Genomic DNA, 13,275 nt, shown 5'->3' with positions numbered 1-13,275 from the left:
GATGCCAAGGTAGAGAGCGGCGGGCAGATGTAGGAAGGGGGATGGCTTGACAGGCAGGATGTCGTCAGCCTTGAGAAGACTCGGAATATCTCTGTGTACGTAGTTGTAGACTCCGTTTTGGCTACTCGCTTGATTCAGATGGTGCTCAATCGCGAGGTCAACGTTGCTTCATAAATCATGGGCCTTTGGAAATGCGATCCAGCGTCTGGCTCTCCAAAATCTCGCGAAAGTCTCGTGCCCAAAAGATGTTTGCTCCGTCATCGGGGCTGCCGACGTGCGGGACGCGGATGCCGACTCGCTCGAGTGTTTGCATGAGCGACGACTTGGCGTCGGCAGATATGACAATGCCGTGGTGGGCAAGGAGGCATTCCATGTCGGTAGTTGAGTCGCCAAAGTAGACGGTTGGATGAGAGGAGTGCTCTTGTCTGGAGATGAGTTGGTTCAGAGAATTGGCCTTGTCGCGCGAGGTAGTTAGTCTGACGCCGTCGTTGAATTCGTCGGGGCCTTGGATTGTGCCATCAGCGGAGATGTTGTTGGTGATGATTGGGATGTTATGAGGATGAAGCACGCCCTCTATAAACGCCCTGGACCAATTCACGGAGATGACAGCAACATGCCACCCATTCTCACGCGCCATCTCAAGCATCTCGACGAAGCCCTCTCTAACGACAATGGATCCGCCGCAAACTTGGTCCCTGCCCATCTGAAACAAGTCCTGGGCCGTCAATCCTCTGAACAAACCCGACTCGTCGACTCTATCCAGCGACGCATTCTCCGTGTCCTTGAGGCTAGAGAGATAGGCGAGTTCCTGGCCTGGCGAGCGGCGCTCGTGTGAAGCCGGCGTAAAGGCGTTTGCAAAGGCCGTGTGGTCGTCGCCGTACGCTTTGACGATGTGGTCCCATGATGCTTGTAGATGTTTGCCGTCGTTGCGCTGGGACTGGACGGAGATTGCGGATTGGGCAAGCTGGAAGATCGTGTCTTTGACGGTGATTGTGCCGTCGAAGTCGAAGATGAGATTCATGGCGCTTTGGCTAGGTGGGGATGCTTGTGCGGCTGGGAGGAAGATTTTTGCAGATGTCGCTGGTCGTATTTGATGATAAATTATATTGAAATGTATACCGAGTTTGGATTGGTAATAAAGTTTGTGATTGCATGGGCGAAGATGAAGCGGAGGAGAGCGGTGGATCTGCAATGGCATCAAGATCCGTTGAGAGCCGGCGTATAGAGAGGTCACATGTTGTCCCATATTGCTTCTTGTCTGACCGTCTTCCACTCCTCTGTGTGTTGGTTGACAGCCCTTTTCCGAGCCACTCGGCGTATAATTGACGAGCTCATTTCAATTATTTGTTGCTTGCTGTTACTACTATTAGGTACATTTTAATACACTGGTCAACCAGGGTCCACGATGGCATACATGCATGACTAGACATCTATATTTCTCATATCTTGGGTAATGCATTGCTTTACGTCGTTTGCCTTGGCTTCACTGTCGTATAGTATATCGACCAATCAATCATCATTACTGAAAATTAGTTTCTTTTTATATATATAGTCGTCATGTTTGCTGCGATGCCCATTTACAAGGCACTGGCAACTCTGTAACAAACCACCCCTGCACATGTCCCGTCACGTGCACCGGCCAAAGCTCCCACTAGCCTTGTCGGTACCTTGTCAACTTGTCCATCTCCAATCGCAGTGGCGCTATACGTATCGGATCGTAGCTTGCTGGCAGGAAAGCAGCACAGGCCAGATTCGCCAGATCGCATTTGTCTCGTTTCTTGCTCCCGCAACCCCAATTCTCCCTCTATATTTCAGCATATTCGCAGTTGCACCTTCAAGATGGTAAGATGCGCAGCTCTTTGCAGCTCCTCCTTCCCCCCCATTGCGCAATTCTCGAGGTGGCTAATCAGGACATGTTCATCCAGGCGGCGCAGGTCATCTCCAACTCCGGCCATGATGATATGATTGTATGTTCGACCTCTACCATTGTTCACCTCGACTTAGCTTTGAAATCGCTATGCAATGCGCTTCAAACCTTTGCCGTGCTCTCTCTTTACGGCCGAACGACAAGCAGCAAAGGGTGCGCCTTGGCTAACTAGAATCCAATCTAGCATGATGCCGTTCTCGACTACTACGGACGAAAGCTGGCGACCTGCTCAAGCGACCGAACAATCAAGATCTTCGAGATTGAGGGCGAGACACAACGCCTGGTTGAGACTTTGAAGGGGTGAGACGACGCCTTGTCTTATATATGCCGACATTATACCCTCCCGCCAACATAGTCACTAACACGACATCTCCTTTAGTCACGAAGGTGCTGTATGGTGCGTTGCCTGGGCGCATCCCAAGTATGGCAACATTCTGGCATCGGCTGGTTACGATGGCAAGGTCTTTATCTGGAAAGAACAGGGCGCCCAGAACAGCCAGTGGCAGCGAATCTACGACTTCCCCCTGCACAAGGCCTCGGTCAACATTGTCTCCTGGTCTCCTCATGAGGCCGGCTGCCTCCTCGCCTGCGCATCTTCTGACGGCAACGTCAGCGTCCTCGAATTCAAGGACAACAGCGTCGACCATGTCACATTCCAAGCCCACGGCCTCGGCGTCAACTCTGTCTCCTGGGCACCAGCCACCTCACCTGGCAGCATCGTTAGCAGCGCCCCAGGCCCTGGCGCCACTGGTAACCGACGGTTCGTCACTGGTGGTTCTGACAACTTGATCAAGATCTGGGCGTTCGACCCTGCCACACAGTCATACAAGCAGGAGGGTGAAGCGTTGACGGGCCACAGCGACTGGGTTCGCGATGTTGCGTGGTCTCCCACCGTCTTGCAAAAGTCATACATCGCATCGGCTTCCCAGGATAAGACAGTCCGTATCTGGACGTCAGATCAATCCAGCGGCGGCCAGTGGGCAAGCAAGGTGCTCACCTTTGAGGCCCCTGTTTGGCGTGTTAGCTGGTCCCTGAGCGGCAACGTCCTCGCTGTTAGCTGCGCGGACAACAAGGTGTCCCTGTGGCAAGAGAACCTGCGTGGCGAATGGGAGTGCGTCAAGTCGATTGAGGAGTAAAGCAAGGAGAAGACAAGAGACAAAGGAATATGAAATTTTTGATATCATGACTTGGCGTTTGTTGGTGAGCTTGGTGTCCAAAGCAAGACGAGACAAAAAAAGAGAGGAAGCAATTATGGATAGGATAAAGTCGATTTACTATCCGTGCCCTATTCAGTGGAGAGAACGCAGCACTGCGGAAACGATGCCAGTGCCTAATGGCAAATTAGTCACGTTAGATGGAATCATTATGGCTACATACAATAATTCTTTGGAGAGCCTTTACATAGATGGTTAAGCACCGCTTTTCACTTTGAGCCAAGAGATATAATGAGTTTAACATGGCCACGATGCTAAGATCTCCTTATCCTTACTTGGTTTTGCTGATTGCTGACTGTTCAGTGAGTGTTGACAATTATGTGCTTTGTCCAGCATCGCCACTGAACTGACTTCGTCTGAACATCTATGGGCCAAGGCGATCTAGAACGTTCAAAAGCCATTTATAGCGAATGCGTTCAACGAAGAGAAACAGCAAGGGATTGAGGGACAGTTATGAAAGCCGCCAAGATGGTGTCCAACGTCAGAAATGAATGTGCATTCATATCTCGAAATGTTTAAGGCTTCGAACCAGTATAAATCCAGTCGAGTTGGCATATCCCAGTTGCCCTTTTAATTATTCGTCTTCTCAAATCCTACTACTATCACCTCCTCCATCTTACTCGCGCTTCATTCTCTCCTGAACAGCCAAGATGGTAATGTCCGCACCATACATCTCCATTCCAGGAGTGCCCAACTTTCGCGACATCGGTGGCACTCCCATCGCCTCGCAGCCAGGAAAGGAGGTTCGGCGCAATATCGTCTTTCGCTCAGCCAGGCCTACCATGGCGACACCTAGAGGACGAGCAAAACTCCAGATGCTTGCCATTACTCACACGTATGATCTCCGCTCAACGCAGGAACTTTCTTCACAATACTACGACCAACGCAAGGTGATTTGGGCGGGCATAACAACTCGAGCGTCAGTGCCAGTGTTCCGGCCTGAGGAATACGCTCCAGACGCTGTTGTTGCGAGGTTCGAAAAACACGGGGCAAGTTGCGAGGTACGTCCCGTCTCTCTACTTGGATGCTGAAGAAGATGCCACTTTCTACATTGAAACTTACCTGTTACTATTATACTGACCAACTCCAAAAGGGATTTGCCCAGGCCTTCTCAGAGATCCTCTTCTCGGCAAGCCATGTCCAGAATAAAGCGCGCCCATTCGCAACAATTCTTGAGCATCTATCCTCTGATACTAATGAACCGACTCCCATGCTGATTCATTGCGACCTAGGAAAAGACAGGACGGGCGTCATCTGCGCCTTGATTCTATCCCTCTGCAGCGTGAGCGACGAGGCCGTGGCCAAGAACTATTCCCTCTCAGACGAAGAATTGGCTCCGCATCTTCCGTCACTTGCTGATAAAATTTCAGGGAATCCAGCTTTTAAAGGCACTCGCAACGATGCAGAGATTTTGGTCCGATCACGGTACGTAGCTGTTCCCTCTTATAAATGCGAAAAGCGTCATGCGGACTTTTAGCTGACTGAAGGTTTTGTTGCAGAAAGGAGAATATGCTGTGCTTCTTGATGAAGCTTCGACAGAGGTACGGTTCGATTGAGAAGTGTGTTATCAAGCACAATTTGCTCCAGGCTGATAGCATTGCTCGACTGAGGCGCAATATGATTGTCGATGCCTCTACGAACCACTCGATCGTCGGTAAGCTATGAAGTTCTAAACCCCATCTTTTAATTTGCGCTGAATTCTGCTAATACTAGTCAATTGGGGAAGATGCGTGGGATGAGGCAGATTTTGTGTGATGGTCTGGTCTGTTGCCCAAGGAGCTGGATATATACTACGATCTGTGGTGTTTTGCGCCTAATTGATAACATGTAAACTAGATTACAAGATGCTAAATAGAGGTGTGTTTGGTTATCATATAATACATCGACAGCAATAAGATGATGTAGTATCAAGATATGCAAACTTCCGACTGCTGTTTGGCCGTCTAAGAACTAGCCCATTTGTATGCGCTTATTTGTATGTCCCCCCAAATGAGACAGATTGCTGCCTGCGCACGACAACTAGAGAGACAAAGACTTCAACGTTGCATATACCCTCTTCACTTTGTTTCTTCTCCTTTCTCACAGCTCATTCCTTCCGTATAGATAAAGTATTTTGTGTGAGAATTGTTTTGCCGTTCTCATCTCTCTTCATAATCCCATGGCAACTGCAAACAGCAATGCGCCAAATCACAAAATCATCGGCACCAGAGACCCAACCAAATCCTACACAGACCGCAAATCTACTCGCGTCGTGGCCCTCAAGCCCTCAGGTGAAATCGCAATAATCTACGTCAAAGAAGGAAACTACTACAAACTCCCCGGCGGCGGCGTCGAGGCAGACGAGAGTCACGCCGACGCCGCCCTGCGCGAAGTCAAGGAGGAAACCGGCGCAATAGTCGCTCTACGGAGCACCGGCTGCTTTGCCACGACTGAAGAATTTCGCTTCCATCAGCATCAGATTTCGTATTGCTATCTGGCTGATGTTGTTGATGATACGGGGGAGCCGAGTTTGACGGAAGAGGAGCTTGCGGATGGGTTTGTTCATCAGTGGATGACGGTTGATCGGGCCTTGGAAGCCATGTCTGCGGCCGAGCCAACGACGGAGTTTGGCCGTTTCGTTAAGGAGCGGGATGTCTATGTTTTGTCCAAGGCCATAGGGTATATCGAGGCATCAAGTTAGATCGTAAAAGAGTATTATGAAGGACTGCAGGAAAAGATGCCTCATGTCAAAGTTGCAATTCACGAGAACATTGCCTACCTTGATATATGATCAGTGGAAGACTTCCATCTCCTCTTGCTTATAGTTGGGTGTAATTGCTATGGGGCTTGTAAAAATTAGGATCATCACAGCCTTGATACATATGTGTGTGTGTGATTGTCGTGTCAGAATGATCTATTCCCAGATCCTAAACTTAGTCGGTGTCTGCTGTTACCAGTATGAACTATATAACATCAAAGTTCCTCATAGCAGAGCAGAGTGTCGCATTATTAGCGGTGAATTGCCATGTGCCCCATCCATTCAAGATCTCCAGCGTTTCCATAGTCGGGAGAAATCAAATATGGAGTAAGACCTCGTTTCCCCCCGCTCCATTGACACCATAAGTTTTCGCATCAGCGCTGAATCAGTGCCACTGGGATGGATTCCATAGACCGCCTCCGCCAGCATTCGCAGTTGCATTGGAAAGAGACGATCCCCGTAGTGCTCGATAATGTCGCTCTTCTCAACCGCGTATTGCAGACTTGACCATTGCGATGCCTCCATCCCCAAACGCACACAGGCTGCTTTTTTCTCCTTATTCCACCATGGGGGCAACAGGCCCGGGATAGTGCCAGCTTTTCGCAAAAACTTTTGAAAGCCGCGTAACCCACTCTTTTGATTGGCATAGAGGCTGTCCTCCATCAACTCTCCTTGGAAAACATAAGTATCCTCAACACGAAGACGGTAGGCGTCGATGAGAATCTTATATACGTCAGTTTCGGGGCGGTTGTGAAGCCATGTACCTTCATCAAGGCGAGTGAAGGGCATGGAGATGGGCTGCTCGAGCCCTTTCGGGGGAGATAGATGGGGGTTTTCCGAGTTCGACGATCCAGATGATGATTTTGATGATTGAGTCTTGCCGCGGGAACTTGTAGCATAGTTGCTAAGCGTCTGGCAGGTGTTAAGTGCGTATGCCACTTGAGGCATTCGCTTTGAACCTGGCCAGGGAAACCCCTTTGTTGGCCAATAACTACCTCGGCCGGCGCCCTGCCAATACCGTCCAGCCCTTGATGCTAAATTAAAGCCTCCCCTACGGATAGCCATTCTCTTTTCTGCTGGGTTCTGATTGTATTTGCAGATGCGATACACGGGAATGAGAAGAAAACTTGATAGCACCGCGTACAGAGCCGGAAACCAATATCCAAAAGGGCTGGTAGGATAGGAGTGAACCGAAGAAGCTGAATTGTGCAGGAGTTGAATTGGTCGTGCGTGGGAGGCCAACAACCTGGCAGGTAGGAAGGCTGAGCCTCAGATGTGAATCCTATGCGGCCCGCGATGTTTATTGGCCGAGCTCACATGTACACTGCATGTATCCTTGCCATGTGGCACCAATGAGCCGCGTTTGAGTCAGTGACAAGCGGATTACGTGTTTAGGGAGGTGTTTACACGGATATATCTAAACGGTTATAGTTCATCGGGAGGCGACTTTATTTGCATCGTCACTAGCTTCATGCGATTCACCCATTGTCTCACGACGCAATACATTATTCCATGGAAACCATCTTAAGCAAACTATTAGCCAATTCAATTAACAGTATTCTTGAAATCTCCAACAGATAAACAAATAACCAGTAGTTACTTATTCAGTGATTGTGTATGAATACGGTTGATAATACACAAATAGTGCCTTCCTCCCCTGACATGCTTCGTTATTCACCAGCAGCAAGCCGAAAATGATAACAATCCTGTTTCGCAACCGATCAAACAAACACTCAAGATTTAGCGGTCAAAACACGAACTTAACATGCCTCATCACCCAATAAACGGCACACTTCGTTGTTTCTCACTCTTCTTCGCAGCAAAATCGGCACGCTCAGCATCCGTCATAGGGGCAAGACTCAACGATTTCCGTCTAGCATCCTCCTGAGGACAGTCCGGGCACTCGCAGTCCGATTCGGTACCCAAATTTTCGCAGCACTTTGTGAACACGCCAATCTTATCGAAAATATCGCCGTCGCAGTTGCCATTGTTGAAGATTCCGCCGGTGTAGGTGCAGCAAGCGTGGGTGTACTCCGAGACGTGTCTTCCGTACGAGTTCCAGCATTTGCAGGCTTCAGCAGTAGAGAAGAGGGTGATGACAGCGAATATGGCAGAGTAGAGCTTCATTTTGACTGTATATGTTGAAAGAAGCCGGTTAAAGGATGATTCTTTAATTTGTGTAGATATTGGCAACAGGGAAATGGGTGCTGTTGAGTAAAAGGTGCTTGCTTTGGACAGCTTTTGAGGGGGCTTTTATAGTTCTTATTATTAAAATTCTTTTGGCGGAGACCCAGAACCCTTGAATTTTCATGTACACGACTTTATTTGTCTCCTGACTAGGTTTATGTGTCATGCCTCAGAGAGCACGGCGAGGCGGTAAGACATCTACGTTCTTAATCCATACCATTAGATCAAGAGAATATGCGTATTACACCCGATTTGAGACATCTCATGTAAATTAGAGTAGATGATCCAAAGAATGTGCACATGGGCCAGGTCTCGTTCAACGGCATGTTAAAAGTATCCCTAACCAAAACGTCATGTACATACCAACTCAAGATCTCTTGTCCTTGTGATGCTCATCAGAACCTTGGCCACCCGTCATTTTGGCTCCGCATGAATCAACTAAGTCCTTATTGCCTCAAGCTCTTGTCCAAAACTTGAACTCCGAATTCCTCGCCCCGACAACGTGGTGATCACGGCCAATCTATATTCATCACCATACGATCGCCCATATTGTTCAAGCTCTAGGATTAGGTGATTGTATCCTGAAATATTTTTACCGAACAGGCATCTGTTCAAATGATAAAAGAAGCAGATATAATAAGTTCATCTTACAACTCTGGAGGGTGCAAGAAGACTGTTTCCCAATCATTTATGTACTATTGACAGTATAATAAAAAGAGCGGAATACCTGTGAATCTCTCACAAGAGAAAAAGTGTAAACACACCCCAAGCCCATAAAAGCAGTTAAATATAACTAGAAAAAGTCGTCCACTACCTTACTTCAAGTAAGCAACAAACCTGCCAATACAGCCGCCTGGGCAACAGCCATAGTGCCAGGTCTCTCTGAGATTAAACCTCCCGCGGCATTGTTGCCATCGCCAGAAGATGCGCCACCAGCTCCGGTACTATTCGTTCGTTCGAGGACAAAGATCTCTCCAGTGGCATCAGACGAGAACCACAGGCGGCCAGAAGAGTCCCAAGCTAGTCCTACAGGACGGAAGCATTGATTAGGGCAGTTCGAAAGATCTGGGTTAGTAATGATGTCGGTAACAGCGCCAGTGCTATTCTGCAGAGCGGTGGGCTGGCCATCAGAGTCAAAGGCAACGGAGACAATGCGGTAGCCTGTAGGATCATTTCGGTTCCCTTTATTGAGTCAGTCAGCATTGGCATGCTTATAAATAACACAAATGATAACTTACAACTGCCGTGAAAGCTCACAAACGCCTCCGAGGCATTAGGACTGAATTTGATGTCCAAGGGAGCCGAATGCGCCTGGAAAGCAATCCGAGGAGCAACGAAATCAGCGTTGCAGCTTTGGTCTGTCACATTAGATGGCGCTCCATCGTCAGCAAACTGGTCTCCAACTTGGAGATCCCCTAGGTCAGGAAACCCAGATGTCGACCAGACGGTATAGCAGTCAGGATAGCCATAATTGCCTCCCTGGTGATCGCTAGAACCCAAAACACCATGGTAGTTGAGCTCTTCGCCGGGATTATCTTGGTGAATGTCCTGGTCGTGGCGTTGAAGCTGGTCGACGGAGTTTTCGACAGACCAAATACCTCCAGAAGAAGGATGCTCAGCAACGCCAACGGAATTCCTCAACCCCCAGCCAATGAGATCGCCATCGAGAAAGTCGAATGGCGAATCCCCAGGCCCGATCTTGGTAATGTTGTAGCTACGGATCTGAGAATGCCCGCTTGTGATATCACGAGCATCGTCATCTTCGTTGGAGTTGCTACCGCGGGAAACGAGAAGTGTATCTGGCTGTTTCTTGGATACGAGCAGCGTACGAGTCGTGTGATCCGAGTTACTCATGTTAGTAACAAGAGTGAGATTAGAAGACAGGTCGACAGAGATGGCCTGGCTATCATATGCGAAGGAATAGACACTCTCGGCCGTGGAGACGTAGACGGTCTTGCCACTGCCCGAGAGAGCAAGCCCATGGTTGAGCTGATGTTTCGTTGATTAGCGTAGCCCGACAACTCGTTGGATTTTGGACAAGCTCCATCCAGTCTCATGCTATAAAGGACCTGACACCCATCACTTACATTCTGATTCGCAATCAGCGTCTTGTTGCTCTTCACCGTCAAACAAGTCCCGCCCTCATCATTCAGCGTCAAATGCGTCAATCCAACCCCCGATTCCACAACCAAAAGCCCCCCAGCATCATCAAAGGCAATCCCCCTGGGCCTCTCCAGGCCATTCGCAACAAGCCGAAACTCCCAGCCACTCGCCGCCACCGGCGCGGGGTACGTAACGTTGAGTGTATTGGAGCATGTCTGCGCCCAAGTGCCCTGTTGGAGCACCTGCAGCAGCATCAATATCGGCAAGAATTTCGCCATCATGGCCGTGATCAACGGAAACAATGGTCAGAGCCTCGTCCGTAAAGGTTGTCGAGTTGAAACTACAACGGCAGCATTCTGAGGTTATGGGATATACATCAATGATGGCATCGCAGGAAGGGCACGGAGGGTTTGAAAGACCCGAGACACGCGTTCGCCTCGGACTAAAAGCAGTAGCTACGGGCCATTTTTCACCCTTTCCTACGCCTAAAATACATCCATCATTCCGTGGTTAATAACCCGGCAAGAGAGATCGCCGTCGCAGCGTCCAAAACAAGGGAGAGGGGAAAGCTGAAGGGATTGGAATTGTTGTCAATACAGGTAGCCAAGCTTTTGAGATCCCTGGATAGCCGCCAGCGGAGTGGGGTTTGCCCCAGATTTGGGCTAAATAGAGTTGCGGAATAAGCTGTTTAATATGCGTTAAGCATATAATGCAACCATCATAATGTGATAAATCATCGAATCAAACATTCTCCTTGGTCCATGTGCGCATTCGCAATGCTTGGGACACAAGTTCAAATACGTGCAAAAACTTAGAAAGCCCGATGAGGAGAGAGAAAAACAATATGTACTTAGCCAGTGTCTATGTGTTTGTTAACCAACATCATATAACAGCACATTTATACTTCATTTCTCATCAGTAAAAGCTCATCCTCAGCACAGCAAAGAGACATCTCTTCCTCAATATGTGGGTAGTAGTATAGAAAATTGCCAAGCCTAACAAAAGTCCAATCTCCTCATTCATTCCTACCTTCCCTCCCCGCTTCATCGCAACTCTACCCTCGGCCTCTTCAGCGGATGTGCTTCGGTATTGAACACATATTCATCCAGGCTGATAACGTCAGGAGGCGAAAAAATGAGGTAAAAATACTTGAGCGTCTCGGCCAGCCAAAAACTCTAGAAAGGATGGAACCACACATTAGTCAACGTTGTTCCCAAAGTAAAAAGTTCGTCCCAACAGCACAAAACTCACCTCCATCGAATCAAGCTTCTTCGTCGGCCCTAAAACAGTCACGTCCTCTATCGCAGAGTTCGCCAGCTCCGTCTCCGTCGCCTTCATGATGGCCTCAAACATGTCCCACGCAGTGTCCTGCAGATCCGCCTTGCCCGTGATGCGATACAGCACAAACAGGCTCTCAATCGCCTCCGGCCGTAAAATGTACCGCGTGTCCCGCGCGTGCTTAAACCCCTTGGGCATCATCCTGCCGCCCTCTTTCTTCCAGCGCGCCTCGTCCCACTCACACTTGTCCAATGTCTTGCACGGCACCATGCCGAAGATCTCGGGCATGATGCCCGTGGGAAACTGGCCATATGCCCAGCCGCACCCGCGCGCGAGACGCTCTCCGATATCGACGTGACCATCAATGTCAAAGAGCTTCCCGCCGAGGGCAAACATGCCTCCGACGAAGCATGTAAGGTGCTGGCTGTCGGCATCAAGCCCGCCGCCAGCACGGAACTCGCCGCTGAACAAGATGTCGTCTTGATCTGGCAGCATGGGCCTAAAGAGGAGATTCTTCACTGCCGCGTCCATGGCCGGGCGGTACAACTTCTCATAGACGTCGTCCACGCCCCCCAGCAGTGCGTGCATCTTGGGCAGATACTCGTACAGCGAGTCAGCCAATGCACCCAGCGTAAAGCTGCTATCGACAGCCGTCTCTGCTCTGAAGTTGAGCGTCGTCGGCCACATGCCCGGCAGCATCGTGTCGTTCTGGATCTTCTCCAGAAAGCGAGTCACACGATCGGTCGCATCGTAGTACTTGCTGTCGCCAGTCAGCTGCGACAGCCTCGTAAACTCCATGCTCAGCGAGCATGGCGACGCCGACGGATCATTGGTCCCAGCAACCAGCTTCCCCGACTTGGCCTTTTCAAAGTCGAGCCAGAAGCCGGGCATCCTGTTGGGCGTGTCGAAGCCCATATACAGCATCTCGCCCAGCTCAACAGCCTTGCGCAGCAGCACTCGCTCGCCGCTCAGGTCGTAGGCGCTCAGCAGCCCTCCCAGATGGCGGATCGTCGTCTCAAACATGTTGGCCGCCGTCGAGTCCGTCACCGACCAATCGAGCGTGCCCACAGCTCCCGCAGCCTCGGCGAACTCGTCCTTGAAGCCCATGATCCACATCGTATCAAGAGCGTCGACCAGCGTCGCGGCCCAGCCGCCAAACGGGTCCTTGGCCGATCCAGACACAGGCGTGAGTTCGTCCCTCATCCAGGCGTGCTTCTTGTAGGCATCGTAGCTGCGCTTGAAGGCACTCCGCACCGCACCGCGGCGCTTCTCATTGACCGCAGAACGGCCAAAGAGTCCGGCTTCCGCCTGGATTCGAGGAAGCGCCGCTGGCTTGCCCGTGGGCAGCGGCTTGATGTCCTTGACGCCGTGATGCTGCTGCACCGTCGACCAATTGAATGAGCTCGCCACGAAGACGGGCTGCGGTGTCCTGGCCGACGTCAGGTAGTACACAACCAGCGCGGTCAGCAGAATGGCGCTGAAGAGCACCAGACGCCCAATCCTCCGCGGCAAGCTTAGACCATTGATTATCCCCATCATGAGTCGATGCTGCTCTTCATCTCGACTGCAATTTGCCTCGAAAGAAGGAATGGAAGGAGAAGAAGGCAAAAAGAGATGCCAACCACTGCCAGTTTAGACGCACAACAAGGGAAAAGACGCCCGCGGTTCATATGCTGCTGTGCAGGTGTAATAATTCCAGTCAGCCAAACCCCAATTCAATCACGGCGCCGATCCCTAGTGTTTAAGGGGGGCAACCGGCCGAATCGAATCCGTGCCACATGTAGAGGGTGGATTCCCCACAGCGCATTCTGCCTGTACTTTACAGTATG

The 13,275-nt window shown here is 50.2% G+C and overlaps 8 protein-coding genes across 8 annotated transcripts; 3 read left to right on the top strand and 5 right to left on the bottom strand.

The window, feature by feature from the left end:
- Positions 1-175: 175 nt before the first annotated feature.
- Positions 176-1,021, bottom strand: TRIVIDRAFT_29873 (uncharacterized protein; the record flags this gene model as incomplete). Its single annotated transcript, XM_014103732.1, has 1 exon — positions 176-1,021. One exon carries the CDS (start codon positions 1,019-1,021, stop codon positions 176-178), a length of 846 nt encoding a protein of 281 aa, XP_013959207.1.
- A 684-nt stretch (positions 1,022-1,705) lies between these two features.
- On the top strand, positions 1,706-3,326 carry TRIVIDRAFT_72210 (COPII component protein; the record flags this gene model as incomplete). Its single annotated transcript, XM_014103731.1, has 4 exons — positions 1,706-1,842; positions 1,926-1,967; positions 2,112-2,227; positions 2,307-3,326. 4 exons carry the CDS (start codon positions 1,840-1,842, stop codon positions 3,061-3,063), a joined length of 918 nt encoding a protein of 305 aa, XP_013959206.1.
- Positions 3,327-3,797: 471 nt separating this feature from the next.
- Positions 3,798-4,806, top strand: TRIVIDRAFT_30592 (uncharacterized protein; the record flags this gene model as incomplete). The annotated part of the gene is made up of 3 exons (XM_014103730.1): positions 3,798-4,142; positions 4,235-4,566; positions 4,641-4,806. 3 exons carry the CDS (start codon positions 3,798-3,800, stop codon positions 4,804-4,806), a joined length of 843 nt encoding a protein of 280 aa, XP_013959205.1.
- Positions 4,807-5,299: 493 nt separating this feature from the next.
- On the top strand, positions 5,300-5,821 carry TRIVIDRAFT_220443 (uncharacterized protein; the record flags this gene model as incomplete). Its single annotated transcript, XM_014103729.1, has 1 exon — positions 5,300-5,821. The coding sequence occupies one exon, from the start codon at positions 5,300-5,302 to the stop codon at positions 5,819-5,821; it is 522 nt and encodes a 173-aa protein (XP_013959204.1).
- Positions 5,822-6,018: 197 nt separating this feature from the next.
- TRIVIDRAFT_215734 (uncharacterized protein) lies at positions 6,019-6,980 on the bottom strand (the record flags this gene model as incomplete). Its single annotated transcript, XM_014103728.1, has 1 exon — positions 6,019-6,980. One exon carries the CDS (start codon positions 6,941-6,943, stop codon positions 6,161-6,163), a length of 783 nt encoding a protein of 260 aa, XP_013959203.1.
- Positions 6,981-7,651: 671 nt separating this feature from the next.
- Positions 7,652-8,005, bottom strand: TRIVIDRAFT_220441 (uncharacterized protein; the record flags this gene model as incomplete). Its single annotated transcript, XM_014103727.1, has 1 exon — positions 7,652-8,005. One exon carries the CDS (start codon positions 8,003-8,005, stop codon positions 7,652-7,654), a length of 354 nt encoding a protein of 117 aa, XP_013959202.1.
- Positions 8,006-8,712: 707 nt separating this feature from the next.
- On the bottom strand, positions 8,713-10,446 carry TRIVIDRAFT_190204 (uncharacterized protein; the record flags this gene model as incomplete). Its single annotated transcript, XM_014103726.1, has 4 exons — positions 8,713-8,738; positions 8,960-9,247; positions 9,304-10,054; positions 10,153-10,446. The coding sequence occupies 4 exons, from the start codon at positions 10,444-10,446 to the stop codon at positions 8,713-8,715; spliced, it is 1,359 nt and encodes a 452-aa protein (XP_013959201.1).
- A 765-nt stretch (positions 10,447-11,211) lies between these two features.
- Positions 11,212-12,982, bottom strand: TRIVIDRAFT_54636 (glycoside hydrolase family 47 protein; the record flags this gene model as incomplete). Its single annotated transcript, XM_014103769.1, has 2 exons — positions 11,212-11,343; positions 11,420-12,982. 2 exons carry the CDS (start codon positions 12,980-12,982, stop codon positions 11,212-11,214), a joined length of 1,695 nt encoding a protein of 564 aa, XP_013959244.1.
- Between the last annotated feature and the right edge of the window lie 293 nt (positions 12,983-13,275).

Source organism: Trichoderma virens, assembly GCF_000170995.1.
Source record: "Trichoderma virens Gv29-8 chromosome Unknown TRIVIscaffold_4, whole genome shotgun sequence".
NCBI lineage: Eukaryota > Fungi > Ascomycota > Sordariomycetes > Hypocreales > Hypocreaceae > Trichoderma > Trichoderma virens.
This window is presented reverse-complemented; position numbering and strand designations above follow the sequence as displayed.